This window comes from Oncorhynchus kisutch, linkage group LG19 (genome assembly GCF_002021735.2).
Source record: "Oncorhynchus kisutch isolate 150728-3 linkage group LG19, Okis_V2, whole genome shotgun sequence".
Taxonomy (NCBI): domain Eukaryota; kingdom Metazoa; phylum Chordata; class Actinopteri; order Salmoniformes; family Salmonidae; genus Oncorhynchus; species Oncorhynchus kisutch.
The window spans coordinates 65,649,091-65,669,649 of NC_034192.2; the positions used below are offsets into that span (position 1 = coordinate 65,649,091).

Below are 20,559 nucleotides of genomic sequence, written 5' to 3' on the forward strand. Positions count from 1 at the left end.
TGTTTACAGACATATTCAATCAATCCCTATACCAGTCTGCTGTTCCCACATGCTTCAAGAGGGCCACCATTGTTCCTGTTCCCAAGAAAGCTAAGGTAACTGAGCTAAACGACTACCGCCCCGTAGCACTCACATCCGTCATCATGAAGTGCTTTGAGAGACTAGTCAAGGACCATATCACCTCCACCCTACCTGACACCCTAGACCCACTCCAATTTGCTTACCGCCCAAATAGGTCCACAGACGATGCAATCTCAACCACACTGCACACTGCCCTAACCCATCTGGACAAGAGGAATACCTATGTGAGAATGCTGTTCATCGACTACAGCTCGGCATTCAACACCATAGTACCCTCCAAGCTCGTCATCAAGCTCGAGACCCTGGGTCTCGACCCCGCCCTGTGCAACTGGGTACTGGACTTCCTGACGGGCCGCCCCCAGGTGGTGAGGGTAGGCAACAACATCTCCTCCCCGCTGATCCTCAACACTGGGGCCCCACAAGGGTGCGTTCTGAGCCCTCTCCTGTACTCCCTGTTCACCCACGACTGCGTGGCCACGCACGCCTCCAACTCAATCATCAAGTTTGCGGACGACACAACAGTGGTAGGCTTGATTACCAACAACGACGAGACGGCCTACAGGGAGGAGGTGAGGGCCCTCGGAGTGTGGTGTCAGGAAAATAACCTCACACTCAACGTCAACAAAACTAAGGAGATGATTGTGGACTTCAGGAAACAGCCATCCACATCGATGGAACAGTAGTGGAGAGGGTAGCAAGTTTTAAGTTCCTCGGCATACACATCACAGACAAACTGAATTGGTCCACTCACACAGACAGCATCGTGAGGAAGGCGCAGCAGCGCCTCTTCAACCTCAGGAGGCTGAAGAAATTCGGCTTGTCACCAAAAGCACTCACAAACTTCTACAGATGCACAATCGAGAGCATCCTGGCGGGCTGTATCACCGCCTGGTATGGCAACTGCACCGCCCTCAACCGTAAGGCTCTCCAGAGGGTAGTGAGGTCTGCACAACGCATCACCGGGGGCAAACTACCTGCCCTCCAGGACACCTACACCACCCGATGCTACAGGAAGGCCATAAAGATCATCAAGGACATCAACCACCCGAGCCACTGCCTGTTCACCCCGCTGTCATCCAGAAGGCGAGGTCAGTACAGGTGCATCAAAGCTGGGACCGAGAGACTGAAAAACAGCTTCTATCTCAAGGCCATCAGACTGTTAAACAGCCACCACTAACATTGAGTGGCTACTGCCAACACACTGTCAATGACACTGACTCTACTCCAGCCACTTTAATAATGGGAATTGATGGGAAATGATGTAAATATATCACTAGCCACTTTAAACAATGCTACCTTATATAATGTTACTTACCCTACATTATTCATCTCATATGCATACGTAGATACTGTACTCTATATCATCGACTGCATCCTTATGTAATACATGTATCACTAGCCACTTTAACTATGCCACTTGGTTTACATACTCATCTCATATGTATATACTGTACTCGATATCATCTACTGTATCTTGCCTATGCTGCTCTGTACCATCACTCATTCATATATCCTTATGTACATATTCTTTATCCCCTTACACTGTGTATAAGACAGTAGTTTTTGGAATTGTTAGTTAGATTACTTGTTCGTTATTACTGCATTGTCGGAACTAGAAGCACAAGCATTTCGCTACACTCGCATTAACATCTGCTAACCATGTGTATGTGACAAATAAAATTTGATTTGATTTGACATGTATACCTGTATACTCTATACATACTGCAAATAACACCTATTCTATGCACGTCTATGCACATATATGCACATCTATGCACATCTCTGTTATTCAGTGTTATAGAAGGCAACATAAAGCCCTGTAATTGTCCCTCTGGTCCCCTGGAGACAGCTTCTGGAGACAGCTTCTGGAGACAGCTTCTCACTGTGTCCCTGACTCACAAGCTGTCACCATACAATACACCTAATACATTGACATAAGGCATAATGGCCTGCTGTCTTCACCCATAGCCCCCCCCCCTGCCATCTCTATCCTCTCTCCCCTCCTCCATAACCCTATCTCCAATACCTCCCCTCTACCTCTATCCTCTATCCTCTCACCCCTTTCCCCTCTCCCCTCTCCCCTCTACCTCTACCCCTCTCCTCCATCCTCTCTCCCCTCCTCCCAAACCCCTATCTCCAATACCTCCCCTCTACCTCTACCTCTATCCTCTATCCTCTATCCTCTATCCTCTCACCCCTCTCCCCTCTCCACTCTCCACTCTCCCCTCTCCACTCTCCCCTCTCCCCCCTCCCCTCTATCCTCTCACCCCTCCCCCCTCTCCCCTGTCCCCGTGCAGGTCAGGTTAGACGACCTCTGTACCGCTACAGCCCAGGGTCCTGTTCAGTAGGTGGAAAACGTTTTTGAAATAGAGTAAAAAACAAACACAGATTATTACTTGACATTGCAAAACGTTTTGCTACAATGTTGCCTGCTGAACGCGCCCTTGATGTTCTAAAGAGAGCCAGAGAGATACAGGGCCTAATGTATATGTACAGGGCCTAATGTATATGTACAGGGTCTAATGTATATGTACAGGGCCTAATGTATATGTACAGACAGGGCCTAATATATATGTACAGGGCCTAATGTATATGTACAGGGCCTAATGTATATGTACAGGGTCTAATGTATATGTACAGGGCCTAATGTATATGTACAGGGCCTAATGTATATGTACAGGGTCTAATGTATATGTACAGGGCCTAATGTATATGTACAGGGTCTAATGTATATGTACAGGGCCTAATATATATGTACAGGGTCTAATGTATATGTACAGGGTCTAATGTATATGTACAGGGCCTAATGTATATGTACAGGGCCTAATGTATATGTACAGGGTCTAATGTATATGTACAGGGCCTAATATATATGTACAGGGTCTAATGTATATGTACAGGGCCTAATGTATATGTACAGGGTCTAATGTATATGTACAGGGCCTAATATATATGTACAGGGTCTAATGTATATGTACAGGGTCTAATGTATATGTACAGGGCCTAATGTATATGTACAGGGTCTAATGTATATGTACAGGGTCTAATGTATATGTACAGGGTCTAATGTATATGTACAGGGCCTAATATATATGTACAGGGTCTAATGTATATGTACAGGGTCTAATGTATATGTACAGGGCCTAATGTATATGTACAGGGCCTAATGTATATGTACAGACAGGGCCTAATATATATGTACAGGGTCTAATGTATATGTACAGGGCCTAATGTATATGTACAGACAGGGACTAATGTATATGTACAGGGCCTAATGTATATGTACAGACAGGGCCTAATATATATGTACAGGGTCTAATGTATATGTACAGGGCCTAATGTATATGTACAGACAGGGACTAATGTATATGTACAGGGCCTAATGTATATGTACAGACAGGGCCTAATATATATGTACAGGGTCTAATGTATATGTACAGGGCCTAATGTATATGTACAGACAGGGACTAATGTATATGTACAGGGCCTAATGTATATGTACAGACAGGGCCTAATATATATGTACAGGGTCTAATGTATATGTACAGGGCCTAAGGTATATGTACAGACAGGGACTAATATATATGTACAGGGTCTAATGTATATGTACAGGGTCTAATGTATATGTACAGGGCCTAATGTATATGTACAGACAGGGCCTAATATATATGTACAGGGCCTAATGTATATGTACAGGGCCTAATGTATATGTACAGACAGGGACTAATGTATATGTACAGGGTCTAATGTATATGTACAGGGTCTAATGTATATGTACAGGGTCTAATGTATATGTACAGGGCCTAATGTATATGTACAGGGCCTAATGTATATGTACAGGGTCTAATGTATATGTACAGGGCCTAATGTATATGTACAGACAGGGACTAATGTATATGTACAGGGTCTAATGTATATGTACAGGGTCTAATGTATATGTACAGGGTCTAATGTATATGTACAGGGCCTAATGTATATGTACAGGGCCTAATGTATATGTACAGGGTCAAATGTATATGTACAGGGCCTAATGTATATGTACAGGGCCTAATGTATATGTACAGGGTCTAATGTATATGTACAGGGCCTAATGTATATGTACAGGGTCTAATCTATATGTACAGGGCCTAATGTATATGTACAGGGTCTAATGTATATGTACAGACAGGGCCTAATGTATATGTACAGGGTCTAATGTATATGTACAGACAGGGCCTAATGTATATGTACAGGGTCTAATGTATATGTACAGGGCCTAATGTATATGTACAGACAGGGCATAATGTATATGTACAGACAGGGCATAATGTGTATGTACAGGGCCTAATGTATATGTACAGGGCATAATGTGTATGTACAGGGCCTAATGTATATGTACAGGGTCTAATGTATATGTACAGGGTCTAATGTATATGTACAGGGTCTAATGTATATGTACAGGGCCTAATGTATATGTACAGGGTCTAATGTATATGTACAGACAGGGCCTAATGTATATGTACAGGGCCTAATGTATATGTACCGACAGGGTCTAATGTATATGTACAGGGCCTAATGTATATGTACAGACAGGTCATAATATATATGTACAGACAGGGACTAATGTATATGTACAGGGTCTAATGTATATGTACAGGGCCTAATGTATATGTACAGACAGGTCATAATATATATGTACAGGGCCTAATGTATATGTACAGGGTCTAATGTATAGGGTCTAATGTATATGTACAGGGTCTAATGTATATGTACAGACAGGGACTAATGTATATGTACAGACAGGGCCTAATGTATATGTACAGACAGGGCCTAATGTATATGTACAGGGCCTAATGTATATGTACAGGGTCTAATGTATATGTACAGGGTCTAATGTATATGTACAGACAGGGACTAATGTATATGCACAGGGCCTAATGTATATGTACAGACAGGGCCTAATGTATATGTACAGGGCCTAATGTATATGTACAGGGTCTAATGTATATGTACAGGGTCTAATGTATATGTACAGGGTCTAATGTATACGTACAGGGCCTAATGTATATGTACAGGGTCTAATGTATATGTACAGGGTCTAATGTATATGTACAGGGCCTAATGTATATGTACAGGGCCTAATGTATATGTACAGGGACTAATGTATATGTACAGACAGGGCCTAATGTATATGTACAGACAGGGACTAATGTATATGTACAGACAGGGCATAATGTATATATACAGGGCCTAATGTATATGTACAGGGTCTAATGTATATGTACAGGGTCTAATGTATATGTACAGGGCCTAATGTATATGTACAGGGTCTAATGTATATGTACAGGGCCTAATGTATATGTACAGACAGGGACTAATGTATATGTACAGGGTCTAATGTATATGTACAGGGCCTAATGTATATGTACAGACAGGGCCTAATGTATATGTACAGGGTCTAATGTATATGTACAGGGCCTAATGTATATGTACAGGGTCTAATGTATATGTACAGGGTCTAATGTATATGTACAGGGCCTAATGTATATGTACAGGGCCTAATGTATATGTACAGGGCCCAATGTATATGTACAGGGTCTAATGTATATGTACAGACAAGGCCTAATGTATATGTACAGGGCCTAATGTATATGTACAGGGTCTAATGTATATGTACAGACAAGGCCTAATGTATATGTACAGGGCCTAATGTATATGTACAGGGCCTAATGTATATGTACAGACAGGGCATAATGTATATGTACAGGGCCTAATGTATATGTACAGACAGGGCCTAATGTATATGTACAGGGCCTAATGTATATGTACAGACAGGGCATAATGTATATGTACAGACAGGGCCTAATGTATATGTACAGGGCCTAATGTATATGTACAGGGCCTAATGTGTATGTACAGACAGGACATAATGTATATGTACAGGGTCTAATGTATATGTACAGGGCATAATGTGTATGTACAGGGCCTAATGTATATGTACAGGGTCTAATGTATATGTACAGGGTCTAATGTATATGTACAGGGCCTAATGTATATGTACAGGGTCTAATGTATATGTACAGACAGGGCCTAATGTATATGTACAGGGCCTAATGTATATGTACAGACAGGGTCTAATGTATATGTACAGGGCCTAATGTATATGTACAGGGCCTAATGTATATGTACAGACAGGTCATAATATATATGTACAGACAGGGACTAATGTATATGTACAGGGTCTAATGTATATGTACAGGGCCTAATGTATATGTACAGACAGGTCATAATATATATGTACAGGGCCTAATGTATATGTACAGGGTCTAATGTATAGGGTCTAATGTATATGTACAGGGTCTAATGTATATGTACAGGGTCTAATGTATATGTACAGGGTCTAATGTATATGTACAGACAGGGCCTAATGTATATGTACAGGGCCTAATGTATATGTACAGGGTCTAATGTATATGTACAGGGCCTAATGTATATGTACAGACAGGGACTAATGTATATGTACAGCCAGGGCATAATGTATATGTACAGGGTCTAATGTATATGTACAGACAGGGCCTAATGTATATGTACAGGGTCTAATGTATATTTACAGGGCCTAATGTATATGTACAGACAGGGTCTAATGTATATGTACAGGGCCTAATGTATATGTACAGACATGGCATAATGTATATGTACAGACAGGGCATAATGTGTATGTACAGGGCCTAATGTATATGTACAGGGCATAATGTGTATGTACAGGGCCTAATGTATATGTACAGGGTCTAATGTATATGTACAGGGTCTAATGTATATGTACAGGGTCTAATGTATATGTACAGGGCCTAATGTATATGTACAGGGTCTAATGTATATGTACAGACAGGGCCTAATGTATATGTACAGGGCCTAATGTATATGTACCGACAGGGTCTAATGTATATGTACAGGGCCTAATGTATATGTACAGACAGGTCATAATATATATGTACAGACAGGGACTAATGTATATGTACAGGGTCTAATGTATATGTACAGGGCCTAATGTATATGTACAGGGCCTAATGTATATGTACAGGGTCTAATGTATATTTACAGGGCCTAATGTATATGTACAGACAGGGTCTAATGTATATGTACAGGGCCTAATGTATATGTACAGACAGGGCCTAATGTATATGTACAGGGCCTAATGTATATGTACAGGGCCTAATGTATATGTACAGGGCCTAATGTATATGTACAGGGTCTAATGTATATGTACAGACAGGACATAATGTATATGTACAGGGTCTAATGTATATTTACAGGGTCTAATGTATATGTACAGGGCATAATGTATATGTACAGACAGGGCCTAATGTATATGTACAGGGTCTAATATATATGTACAGGGCCTAATGTATATGTACAGGGCATAATGTATATGTACAGACAGGACATAATGTATATGTACAGGGCCTAATGTATATGTACAGACAGGACATAATGTATATGTACAGGGTCTAATGTATATTTACAGGGTCTAATGTATATGTACAGGGCATAATGTATATGTACAGACAGGGCCTAATGTATATGTACAGGGTCTAATGTATATGTACAGGGTCTAATGTATATGTACAGACAGGGTCTAATGTATATGTACAGGGCCTAATGTATATGTACAGGGTCTAATGTATATGTACAGGGTCTAATGTATATGTACAGGTCCTAATGTATATGTACAGGGCCTAATGTATATGTACAGACAGGGCCTAATGTATATGTACAGGGCCTAATGTATTTGTACAGGGCCTAATGTTTATGTACAGAGTCTAATGTATATGTACAGGGCCTAATGTATATGTACAAACAGGACATAATGTATATGTACAGGGTCTAATGTATATTTACAGGGTCTAATGTATATGTACAGGGCATCATTTATATGTACAGACAGGGACTAATGTATATGTACAGGGTCTAATGTATATGTACAGGGCCTAATATATATGTACAGGGTCTAATGTATATGTACATTACATTAGGCCCCATGAGGGCGAAAGAATTGTCCGTAAAGCTCCGAGACAGGATGGTGTTGAGGCACAGATCTGGGGAAGGGTACCAAAACATTTATTCAGCATTGAAGGTCCCCAAGAACACAGTGGCCTCCATTATTCTTAAATGGATTAAGTTTGGAACCACCAAGACTCTTCCTAGAGCTGGCCGCCCGACCAAACTGAGCAATCGGGGGAGAAGTGCCTTGGTCGGGAGGTGACCAAGAACCCTATGGTCACTGACAGAGTATTAGAGTTCCTCTGTGGAGATGAGAGAACCTTCCAGAAGGACAACCATCTCAGCAGCACTCCACCAATATGACCTTTGTAGTAGAGTGGCCAATCGAGAGCCAGTCCTCACTAAAAGGCATATGACAGCCCGCTTGCAGTTTGCCAAAAGGCACCTAAAGACTCTCAGACCATGAGAAACAAGATTCTCTGGTCTGATGAAATCAAGATTGAACTCTTTGACCTGAATGCCAAGCGTCACATCTGGAGGAAACCTGGCACCATCCCTACGGTGAAGCATGGTGGTATGGTGGGGGCAGCATCATGCTGAGGGATGTTTTTTTTTACACTAGTCAGGATCGAGGCAAAGATGAACGGAGCAAATTACAGAGAGATCCTTGGTGAAAACCTGCTATGCACACAGCCAAGACAACGCAGGAGTGGCTTTGGAACAAGTCTCTGAATATTCTTGAGTGGCCCAGCCAGAGCCCGAACTTGAACCCAATCTAACATCTCTAAAGTAGAGAGACCTGAAAATAGCTGTGCAGCGACGCTCCCCATCCAACCTGACAGAGCTTGAGAGGATCTGCAGAGAAGAATGGGAGAAACTCCCCAAATACAGGTGTGCCAAGCTTGTAGCGTCAAACCCAAGAAGACTCTAGGCTGTAATCACTTCCAAAGGTGTTTCAACAAATTACTGAGTAAAGGGTCTGAATACTGATGGAAATGTCATATTTCAGTAAAAAAAAAATATATATAACATTTGCAAACATTTTGAAAAAACTGTTTTTGCTTTGTCATTATCGGGTATTGTGATGTCATTATCGGGTATTGTGATGTCATTATGGGGTATTGTGATGTCATTATCGGGTATTGTGATGTCATTATGGGGTATTGTGATGTCATTATCGGGTATTGTGATGTCATTATCGGGTATTGTGATGTCATTATGGGGTATTGTGATGTCATTATCGGGTATTGCTTTGTCATTATCGGGTATTGTGATGTCATTATCGGGTATTGTGATGTCATTATCGGGTATTGCTTTGTCATTATCGGGTATTGTGATGTCATTATCGGGTATTGCTTTGTCATTATCGGGTATTGTGATGTCATTATCGGGTATTGTGATGTCATTATGGGGTATTGTGATGTCTTTATCGGGTATTGTGATGTCATTATCGGGTATTGTGATGTCATTATGGGGTATTGTGATGTCATTATCGGGTATTGTGATGTCATTATCGGGTATTGTGATGTCATTATCGGGTATTGTGATGTCATTATGGGGTTTTGTGATGTCATTATCGGGTATTGCTTTGTCATTATCGGGTATTGTGATGTCATTATCGGGTATTGTGATGTCATTATCGGGTATTGCTTTGTCGTTATCGGGTATTGTGATGTCATTATCGGGTATTGCTTTGTTATTATCGGGTATTGTGATGTCATTATCGGGTATTGTGATGTCATTATCGGGTATTGTGATGTCATTATCGGGTATTGTGATGTCATTATCGGGTATTGTGATGTCATTATGAGGTATTGTGATGTCATTATCGGGTATTGTGATGTCATTATCGGGTATTGTGATGTCATTATCGGGTATTGTGATGTCATTATCGGGTATTGTGATGTCATTATCGGGTATTGTGATGTCATTATGAGGTATTGTGATTTCATTATCGGGTATTGTGTGTCGAATTATGAGGTTTTTTTTTACTCTATTTTAGAATAAGGCTGCATTTTAACCAAATTTGGAAAAAGGCAAGGGGTCTGAATACTTTCCGAATGCACTGTAAATCACCCAGGCACAATGCTTGACATTGGCAAAGACTGGGGAGTTTTTCAGGATGAAAAGAAACAGGTTTGAGCTAAGAACAGGCAAAATCCTAGAAGAAAACCTGCTTCAGTCTGCTTTACACCAGACACTGCGAGAGGAATTGACGGTTCTTTGGAAGGCAGGAAGGATTATTCGGAAGGCTAGAAGGGTTCTACCATAGAGCCATCTATAATATTTCCCAGCATGCTCTATTGCAGCGATATGTTCAGAATGGTTGGTTTTACTGTAATATGTGTGATTTTGCGTTGACTGTTTAATTAATGTACCGCTACACATAGACAGATAACATACCGTTTTCTAAATGAATCTGTTAGTAATTGGATTTATTGCAAACGTTACTGTTTCAGTTAAAAGATAATTGAGGTAGTCTCAGTATTCGATCTTCCCTACCCTGGCAATCATTCTGAATGCAGGTTACAGGTGATTAACAATTCCACTTATTGGATATCCTAACTCTGGCTGGATTCCAATAGGTATAACAAATCACTTTGCAATCCAGCATAGTTCAAATAAAATAAAAAATTTAACCTTTATTTAACTAGACAAGTCAGTTATTTACAATGACGACCTACACCGACCAAACCCGGACGACGCTGAGCCAATTGTGAGCCGCCTTATGGGACTCCTAATCACGGCCGGTTATGATACAGCCTGGAATCAAACCAGGGTGTCTGTAGTGTAGTCTCTAGCACTGAGATGCAGTGCCTTAAACTGCTGTGCCACTCGAGAGCCCAAAATCATAATGTGACTTGCAGGCCTGATGTGGCCTGTAAACCAGGAGTTTCCTAACACCATTGTGCTAGTGTATAACTAGTCCCTCAAAGAAAGGCCTGATGATATATGTCATGTATTGTCATAAATAACTAAATGTTCAATGCTAATTAGCCTGGTGGAACCGTTCATAGAATGTTCTAGGAAGACCCCTCCAAAGATAAAATGGTTCTAGGAAGAACCCTCCAAAGATAAAATGGTTCTAGGAAGAACCCTCCAAAGATAAAATGGTTCTAGGAAGAACCCTCCAAAGATAAAATGGTTCTAGGAAGGACCCTCCAAAGATAAAATGGTTCTAGGAAGAACCCTCCAAAGATAAAATGGTTCTAGGAAGAACCCTCCAAAGATAAAATGGTTCTAGGAAGGACCCTCCAAAGATAAAATGGTTCTAGGAAGGACCCTCCCAAAGATAAAATGGTTCTAGGAAGAACCCTTCATAGTGGGACCTAGGCAGAACCATATATACAGGGGGGTTCTTTGAAGAACCCTACATAGAGGGTTTTAGATAGAACCCTGTGCAAAGTGTTCTACCCAGCACCAAAAAGGGTTGGCCTATGGGGACAAACCCGAAGAACCCTGTATGGTTCTACTTAGCACCTTTTATTCTAAGAGTGTATATTAGCCACAGTCACAATTGACTTCCTCAGCTGGGACAATATTATTCATGTTCAGTCAGACACACACCTCAGGAAACCTTGTCATTTACAACATCTGAATCCCCTGGTGAAATATAATGTCAGTGCCTTCATTATTGAATATATCAGTGAGCACATCTTGTTCATTGGTCAATGTGTATCTTTTCCCTGTACATGATGTTAATATCATAATGCCCTGCATGTAACGTAGACAGCCACAGCCAACATCCTCCTCCCATACATGTGTAGTGCACAATCCACAGTAGCCTACACAATGAACCCCAATTAGCCTACACAATGAACCCCAATTAGCCTACACAATGAACCCATAGTAACCTATAGAATGAACCCATAGTAACCTATATAATGAACCCATAGTAACCTATATAATGAACCCATAGTAACCTATAGAATGAATGCATAGTAACCTACATAATGAACCCACAGTAGCCTACACAATGAACCCATAGTAACCTATAGAATGAATCCATAGTAACCTATAGAATGAATGCATAGTAACCTACATAATGAACCCACAGTAGCCTACACAATGAACCCATAGTAACCTATAGAATGAATGCATAGTAACCTACATAATGAACCCATAGTAACCTATAGAATGAACCCATAGTAACCTATAGAATGAATGCATAGTAACCTACATAATGAACCCACAGTAGCCTACACAATGAACCCCAATTAGCCTACATAATGAACCCATAGTAACCTATAGAATGAACCCATAGTAACCTATAGAATGAACCCATAGTAACCTATAGAATGAATGCATAGTAACCTACATAATGAACCCAATAGTAGCCTACACAATGAACCCATAGTAACCTATAGAATGAACCCATAGTAACCTATATAATGAATGCATAGTAACCTACATAATGAACCCATAGTAACCTATAGAATGAACCCATAGTAACCTATAGAATGAATGCATAGTAACCTACATAATGAACCCACAGTAGCCTACACAATGAACCCATAGTAACCTATAGAATGAATGCATAGTAACCTACATAATGAATCCATAGTAACCTATAGAATGAATCAATAGTAACCTACATAATGAACCCATAGTAACCTATATAATGAACCCATAGTAACCTACATAATGAACCCATAGTAACCTATAGAATGAACCCATAGTAACCTATAGAATGAATCCATAGTAACCCATAGAATGAATCAATAGTAACCTACATAATGAATCCATAGTAACCTATAGAATGAATCAATAGTAACCTACATAATGAACCCATAGTAACCTATAGAATGAACCCATAGTAACCTACATAATGAATCCATAGCAACCTATAGAATGAATCCATAGTAACCTACATAATAAACCCATAGTAACCTATAGAATGAACCCATAGTAACCTACATAATGAATCCATAGCAACCTATAGAATGAACCCACAGTAACCTATAGAATGAACCCATAGTAACCTACATAATGAATCCATAGCAACCTATAGAATGAACCCATAGTAACCTACATAATGAATCCATAGCACAGACAAAATGCAATGTAGGCAGTGAGGGATCAATTATGCTTTCACCACTACACGCTTCAAAAAGATGCCATAACATCCTATTAAAAAGGATGACAAAAAGACCCACCCCTATTCCAACCAATCAAGGAAAAGTACATTGTCTCTGGACCTATAGCGTCGCTTTATGAAGCGTTCTAAATGTCAGCGCTCTCAACTCTTATTGGTCGATTTCTGCTGTACATAATAACTTGCTCGCTCGGCAGGCGCTCGTGATGTGCATGCATTAAATTGAAGCCGTGGCAGTCACAGGTACCGGATTATCCAACTCAGAGTGATTTCGGTCTAACGTTCTAAAGCTCGGGTCTTACCGATAAACATGGCGCCTTCCTTAGTCTTTTCCGCCGCCAGCGCAGCTCCCTCCTTAGTCTTCTCCGCGGCCATAGCCATGCCGTCTTTAGCTTTGGACAACCCTTTCATGAACACATCCATCTCGACCCTGGTCCTGGAGCTCTGGAGAGATGCAAAGAACCATGAATCACGTCCCATGTAGTCTATTGTATCGGCCGATAGTCCTATACCGTAGTAATGTGGTAGGCCTAGTACTAGTTATATGCTAACGGAAAGCTAAAAAGTCCTGAAGCAGAGCGTTGTAATTATGTATGATGAATTATGTTGTATTCGGTAGGGTCCTGGAGATCTGGAGAGGAGGGAATGGGATCCCATTACAACACTGATTGTCAGTAGTTTACCATGCGTTATTATATACAGTTATGTGGCACTAGGTACACGGTAATGAATGACTGTTTTTGACGGATTGATTGCGCTGGAGAGAGATGGATAGCCATACCCAATAAAATGATAACTGTCCATGGTGCTGAAAGAGCGCCTTTTAATGACGTGTTCTGAATGAGTTTTATTCGGTATTTCTCGGTTATGGACTGTAGTTGATTTATTGTCAGATGAGGAGGATGTTAATAGCTTAACGCATGTAACTAGCTTTCACTGTTCCCCTTTTCTCTTTCGTGTTTTCTTCCTTCTAATACCATAGATGTCACTTTGTGTCTTGGTTTTCATTGGTTGCGATGACGGAAGAATGGGGATTGGAGGAAGCCTCCGGTCTCCGTTCACAGTTGGCCTCGATATCCGAACCTCTCTGCCACAGACCAGTCATTATAGTAAAGGAGGTTTAAAAAAAAAAAAATCGCACCTCCTCCCTTCTCTTTCTCCAAATGTCATGTAATATCCAGAGAGAGCGAGAGAATGGGGGAAAATGTTTATATGAAATGGTTAAATGTGCTCGCGGTCATTAATTATTACTTGTAATATTACTCTTAATGTCCGCGCGAGCCGAGGACAAGTCAGGAAGTTGAATTTGAAATAGCGCCTATGTGATCTACCTATTTAACCAAGCGCATTACATGTGATATTGCCTAGCCCTACTATTCTATGTGGGGGAAGGGGAGGGAGAAAACTACGTGATGCTCATCACGGGCACCAAGAACAATATGTATTTTGTCAATAAATACGTATATCTCTACAGGGTAGAATATGACATAAAACAAATATTTCTGTTAATTTTTTAAAATCAAATACACGATTTAATCAATCATTTCGATGTGTCAATATGATAATAAGTATTAGGCTACTGTACCTTATAGAGAACGCCCATTCAGGAAATTATGTCTCGTCAATTTTCTCATCAAATGCAACAATTGCTCTTTCGGCCTTTCATCAGGTTTCCATTTGACACTGATTTAATTCAACGTGTTGGTTATCTATAATTGACACGGATCAGTTACATAATAAACTCAAATATGTGTAGCCTTCAATGACCCCCCCCCCCCCCTCTTCTATAAAACGTACCGTTATAATGTCGATATTATTTCTATACAACCTCCTAAATGTTTTTCCTTTCTCTCGACGCCAAACACAAATATCCCAACAAGCATCATGAAATCCTCTTACCTTTTCTTTACAAAGATGACTTGTTTCCTCAAGGTTCTATTGCCCAGATGATTCAAATATCGCCTAGAACGGGAGCTGCTGTCAGTAACTGATCTCTAGGTAGGTGGGCCTTCCTCGGGATTGTCTGTCTGTCGACCAATAGGAAGCGACTGATCACGTAGCCCCCTTTTTCATTGATCATTCCAACAGCACGACATCATCATCATCGTGACCATCAACAATATAGTCTTTACCCCTTTAAAATAGAAAACACATAACATCATTTGTTATTATGAGTATGTGTCCGACAGACAATTAGTCAAAGTAGTATTAGCAACAGCAGTGGTAGTATCAGCAGGCCTGCCAATTATAAGATGATTATCAATGTTCTGAAAATGTTCTCTAACTGAAAAATGTTCTCTAACTGAAAAATGTTCTCTAACTGAAAATGGGGAACTAACAGATGATACTGTTATGTCGTTTGTTTAATTTGTTTTGCACGTGCACGGAGTGTAGATGGGCAATTATGTTCTGTGACGACGTGAAACGGAGAGAGCCGATAGAGAGAAGGAGGGCGAGAAAGAGTGGAATCTCCCCCTCTTTTGCCCACATCAATTCCCCCTTGGTCAAGAAGAGCGGTGACTTGATGACATCAGGCCATCCAGCAGCCTTATTGATTACTGTGACATTAGGAGGAATAGAAAAGCTGGCAGTTCCCCAGGTGTGACTTTCAAACTATTGGACCCGTGAATACTGTAATGTGGCCTTCTGCTGTTTCTGCCTGCTAGTTTAACTACCACCGCCAGAACTGCGCTGTCCATGGTTCCGCACGATATATGCTACTTACTCTAGGCTCTCAGGTTGGGTCTTAAAATGTGTATTATTGATTCGTAGGTGGTGCAGAACCGATTATTCTTTTCACGCTGCTCATGTTTCTGAAAGTTAGTACGGGATCCCAGGCGGGGCCGTTCACGGTGCTGAAATGTACAGTAGACTGTAGGCCCTATGGTTTCAGGTGGTGTTGAACAGAAAACAAATCCAGGTGGGGCTGTCAAGTGTCCTGAACGTTATATAAAAGACTCGCAGGTGGTACTGAACGGACAATGACGACAGGCGCTGTCCATGGTGCTGATTTTATAGTTAGCGTAGAAACAGGTAAGTGCTCACATAAAGGAACCACAAACATAAAGCGTCATAATAGGGCGGCCACCACGAGCCAGAACAGCTTCAATGCACCTCGGCATAGATTCTACAAGTGTCTGGTATGATGGGATGTTAATTGCTTAATTAGGAACTGTGTGGAAACACCTGATTTTTTGTTGTTGTTTTTTTTGTATTCCTCATTTCCTCCAGAGTTTCCATTATTTAGGCAGTTACCTGTAGAAGGATTACTATGGCTGCTATGGGAGTCAGTGTGTAACACAAGCCAATTTAAACTACCCTCCTTACAAGGGTTTTATGTGCAGTAGTTAGCAATGTTCCCCTCTAAACTGTTCGCAGTAGCTCCGGGACCTCAGCTCTGGGACTTCAGCTCCGGGACTTCATCTCCGGGACTTCAGCTCCGGGACCTCAGCTCTGGGACTTCAGCTCCGGGACTTCAGCTCCGGGACCTCAGCTCCGGGACTTCAGCTCCGGGACTTCAGCTCTGGGACTGCCCATGCACAGTATACAGAGAGAAATATGAGATTGAACTTCATCCAACGTTCTAGAGTTTTCCCTGTCTAACACTATCGACAGTTTCCCTTTACTGAGGCAGTTGTGATCGAATCAATATTAGCCGATTCCAACGCAACATACCGAAACAAAACAAACTATGCAAGAAATGTTGTCGTAGGCAGAAAGCGTCAGAGTAGGATTATATTTATTGCTCACGACTTAGTGCTGCAGTAAGCCTATATGCAAATAGACCATTGCCAAATATGGATCTGTGCCATTTACTTTGAACTGGACTGGGTTTACAGCATGAGTGGTCGTGGGTAGATGAGCTTGTTTCGAGGTTAAAGCAAGAGCTGCATGTAGCCACGTGGGCATATTCTATTCATATCCTTTGCTAGTTAGTGAGTTATTAGCCCAGTTATAGATCATTTGTAGTCAGCATTGGAGGAGTTGGTTGCTTCCTACAAGAGCACAAAACATGTACATCTCTAGACATCTTTGAAAAGCAAGTCAGGTAAAGAGCTTTTTTTTCTGTCTTAAAGGGGCAGTGTTATATTTTTTAGAGCAAGCTTGAATAAGCTAAGTAGCCAATAGGCAGAGGGATAGCATAATTTGTCTGATTCTCTCTACTAATGGTATGGGACTAATAATGCATTTTATTTTGTGAAGTGGTTTCTTGCATCAAACAACACAACATTTTCATTCACCTCCTTGTCTGAAGGACAAGTGGATAATCAGGTTAATGTGAAGCCCTTCATGTTTTTTTCAAAAGTCTCATGGAATGTAGACCTACATTGAACACCACACATTGTCTGCTCCTGTAGACTGACTGATAGAACAGCTATTTCCATGTTGAAGTGTTATGGGATGCATGTTCTCCATTGTTTTTTGAGAGTATGCCACTCTGGTAGGCCTACATTATGATCACATAGCCACAGTAGTCTACTTGACCACTGTTAACAAAATGTAACTTAAAGCAGGTGCAGCCTCAGGGTTCACAGTAAACGCTCGCTGAAAGGTGTACAGAATTTTCACAACGTTCAAGTTTGTGGTCAGCAGATCTGAAATTTGCTCAGGGACCCCAAAAATAATTAGAGGCAACATTGGTTGTTAGTGAATGTAGCGATGAAGGGGAAATGACTTCCTTAGTCACAGCTGCCCTCTGGTGGTGAAACTGAAACATTACAAGGAAAGTTGGTACACCACTCAAAGCAACCTAACCTCTGGAATAAAAAGGACAATGTTATGTTTCTGTGTATTACACATGTTCTTCATGAGAAACATGTCACAATTTATCCATCTTTTCTTTATTATTTTCTGAATTGACTGGCATTGAAATATAATTGATCCCAATCCTGGTGATCACCAAAACATCCAAAAATGTCCATATCTCTAAGGTGCTGGACTACAGAGCTCAGGAGAGAGTTAATGATATTTCACACAGACACACACGCACGCGCACACACACACACGCTCACGCACACACACACACACACACACACACACACACACACACACACACACACACACACACACACACACACACACACACACACACACACACACACACGCACAAACACACCACGCATACACACACGTTCGCACACAAACAAACACAGACAACAGCTCTGTGTATCTGTGGTGTCTAGCTTAATGTTTTTCCCCAGGAACCTTCTGGTAACTTAGAGAAGTTCCTGGAATCAAACCTTCTCTTTAATCCTCTCCAGTACAGTTAAATTACAAACGAAGAGGATGAATTCAATGAATTTAAAGTTACAGGACGAATATACAGTTATTTTCTGTCGGTCATCGTAAACTTCTGTACTGAACCAACAAACCCAACTAGGTCCACACCCCGGTTCTTTACAGCCGCCCAATAACTCTGTGTGGCGCTGTAACTTAAAATCCTTCAACCAGTCACATTATACGGGCTGAGGCTGAGGCTGTCTTGACACGGGTTGAGGCTGTCTTGACACGGGCTGAGGCTGTCTTGACACGGGCTGAGGCTGTCTTGACACGGGCTGGGGCTGTCTTGACACGGGCTGAGGCTGTCTTGACACGGGCTGAGGCTGTCTTGACACAGGCTGAGTTTGTCTTGACACGGGCTGAGTTTGTCTTGACACGGGCTGAGTTTGTCTTGACACAGGCTGAGTTTGTCTTGACACGGGCTGAGGCTGTCTTGACACGGGCTGAGGCTGTCTTGACACGGGCTGAGGCTGTCTTGACACGGGCTGAGGCTGTCTTGACACAGGCTGAGTTTGTCTTGACACGGGCTGAGGCTGTCTTGACACAGGCTGAGTTTGTCTTGACACGGGCTGAGGCTGTCTTGACACAGGCTGAGTTTGTCTTGACACGGGCTGAGGCTGTCTTGACACAGGCTGAGTTTGTCTTGACACGGGCTGAGGCTGTCTTGACACGGGCTGAGTTTGTCTTGACACGGGCTGAGTTTGTCTTGACACGGGCTGAGGCTGAGGCTGTCTTGACACGGGCTGAGGCTGCCTTGACACGGGCTGAGTTTGTCTTGACACGGGCTGAGTTTGTCTTGACACTGGCTGAGGCTGAGCCTGTCTTGACACGGGCTGAGGCTGTCTTGACACGGGCTGAGGCTGAGGCTGTCTTGACACGGGCTGAGGCTGAGGCTGTCTTGACACGGGCTGAGGCTGTCTTGACACGGGCTGAGTTTGTCTTGACACGGGCTGAGTTTGTCTTGACACGGGCTGAGGCTGAGGCTGTCTTGACACGGGCTGAGGCTGTCTTGACACGGGCTGAGGCTGTCTTGACACGGGCTGAGGCTGTCTTGACACGGGCTGAGTTTGTCTTGACACGGGCTGAGGCTGTCTTGACACGGGCTGAGTTTGTCTTGACACAGGCTGAGTTTGTCTTGACACGGGCTGAGGCTGAGGCTGTCTTGACACGGGCTGAGTTTGTCTTGACACGGGCTGAGGCTGTCTTGACACGGGCTGAGGCTGTCTTGACACGGGCTGAGTTTGTCTTGACACAGGCTGAGGCTGTCTTGACACGGGCTGAGGCTGTCTTGACACGGGCTGATGCTGTCTTGACACGGGCTGAGTTTGTCTTGACACAGGCTGAGGCTGTCTTGACACAGGCTGAGGCTGTCTTGACACGGGCTGAGGCTGTCTTGACACTGGCTGAGGCTGTCTTGACACGGGCTGAGTTTGTCTTGACACAGGCTGAGGCTGTCTTGACACGGGCTGAGGCTGTCTTGACACAGGCTGAGGCTGAGGCTGTCTTGACACGGGCTGAGGCTGTCTTGACACAGGCTGAGGCTGAGGCTGTCTTGACACGGGCTGAGGCTGAGGCTGTCTTGACACGGGCTGAGGCTGTCTTGACACGGGCTGAGTTTGTCTTGACACGGGCTGAGTTTGTCTTGACACGGGCTGAGTTTGTCTTGACACGGGCTGAGTTTGTCTTGACACGGGCTGAGTTTGTCTTGACACGGGCTGAGGCTGCTCTCTGCAGGAGGATTTACAGCATTTTGGCCCACAAGTCATTTCCCTGTGACACAGTAGATCAGTGCTGACTCCCAGGCAGGGAGGAAGAGAGACAGGAAGGGAGGAAGAGAGACAGGCAGGGAGGAAGAGAGACAGGAAGGGAGGAAGAGAGACAGGCAGGGAGGAAGAGAGACAGGCAGGGAGTAAGAGAGACAGGCAGGGAGTAAGAGAGACAGGAAGGGAGGAAGAGAGACAGGCAGGGAGGAAAAGAGACAGGCAGGGAGTAAGAGAGACAGGAAGGGAGGAAGAGAGACAGGCAGGGAGGAAGAGAGACAGGAAGGGAGGAAGAGAGACAGGCAGGGAGGAAGAGAGACAGGAAGGGATGAAGAGAGACAGGCAGGGAGGAAGAAAGACAGG

At 42.6% G+C, this 20,559-nt stretch overlaps 1 protein-coding gene across 2 annotated transcripts in view; it reads right to left on the reverse strand.

Annotated features, from left to right (window-relative positions):
- LOC109886220 (beta-synuclein) overlaps positions 1-15,206 on the reverse strand; it is a 35,109-nt gene extending 19,903 nt beyond the window's left edge. For both annotated transcript variants that reach the window (XM_031798126.1, XM_031798125.1), the window contains exons 1-2: positions 15,056-15,206; positions 13,459-13,600 (exon numbers count right to left, since the gene is read on the reverse strand). In XM_031798126.1, coding sequence (XP_031653986.1) covers positions 13,459-13,579 — 121 coding nt within the window. In that variant the 5' untranslated portion in view covers positions 13,580-13,600; positions 15,056-15,206. The remainder of the gene's footprint in view (positions 1-13,458; positions 13,601-15,055) is intronic.
- Positions 15,207-20,559: the final 5,353 nt, after the last annotated feature.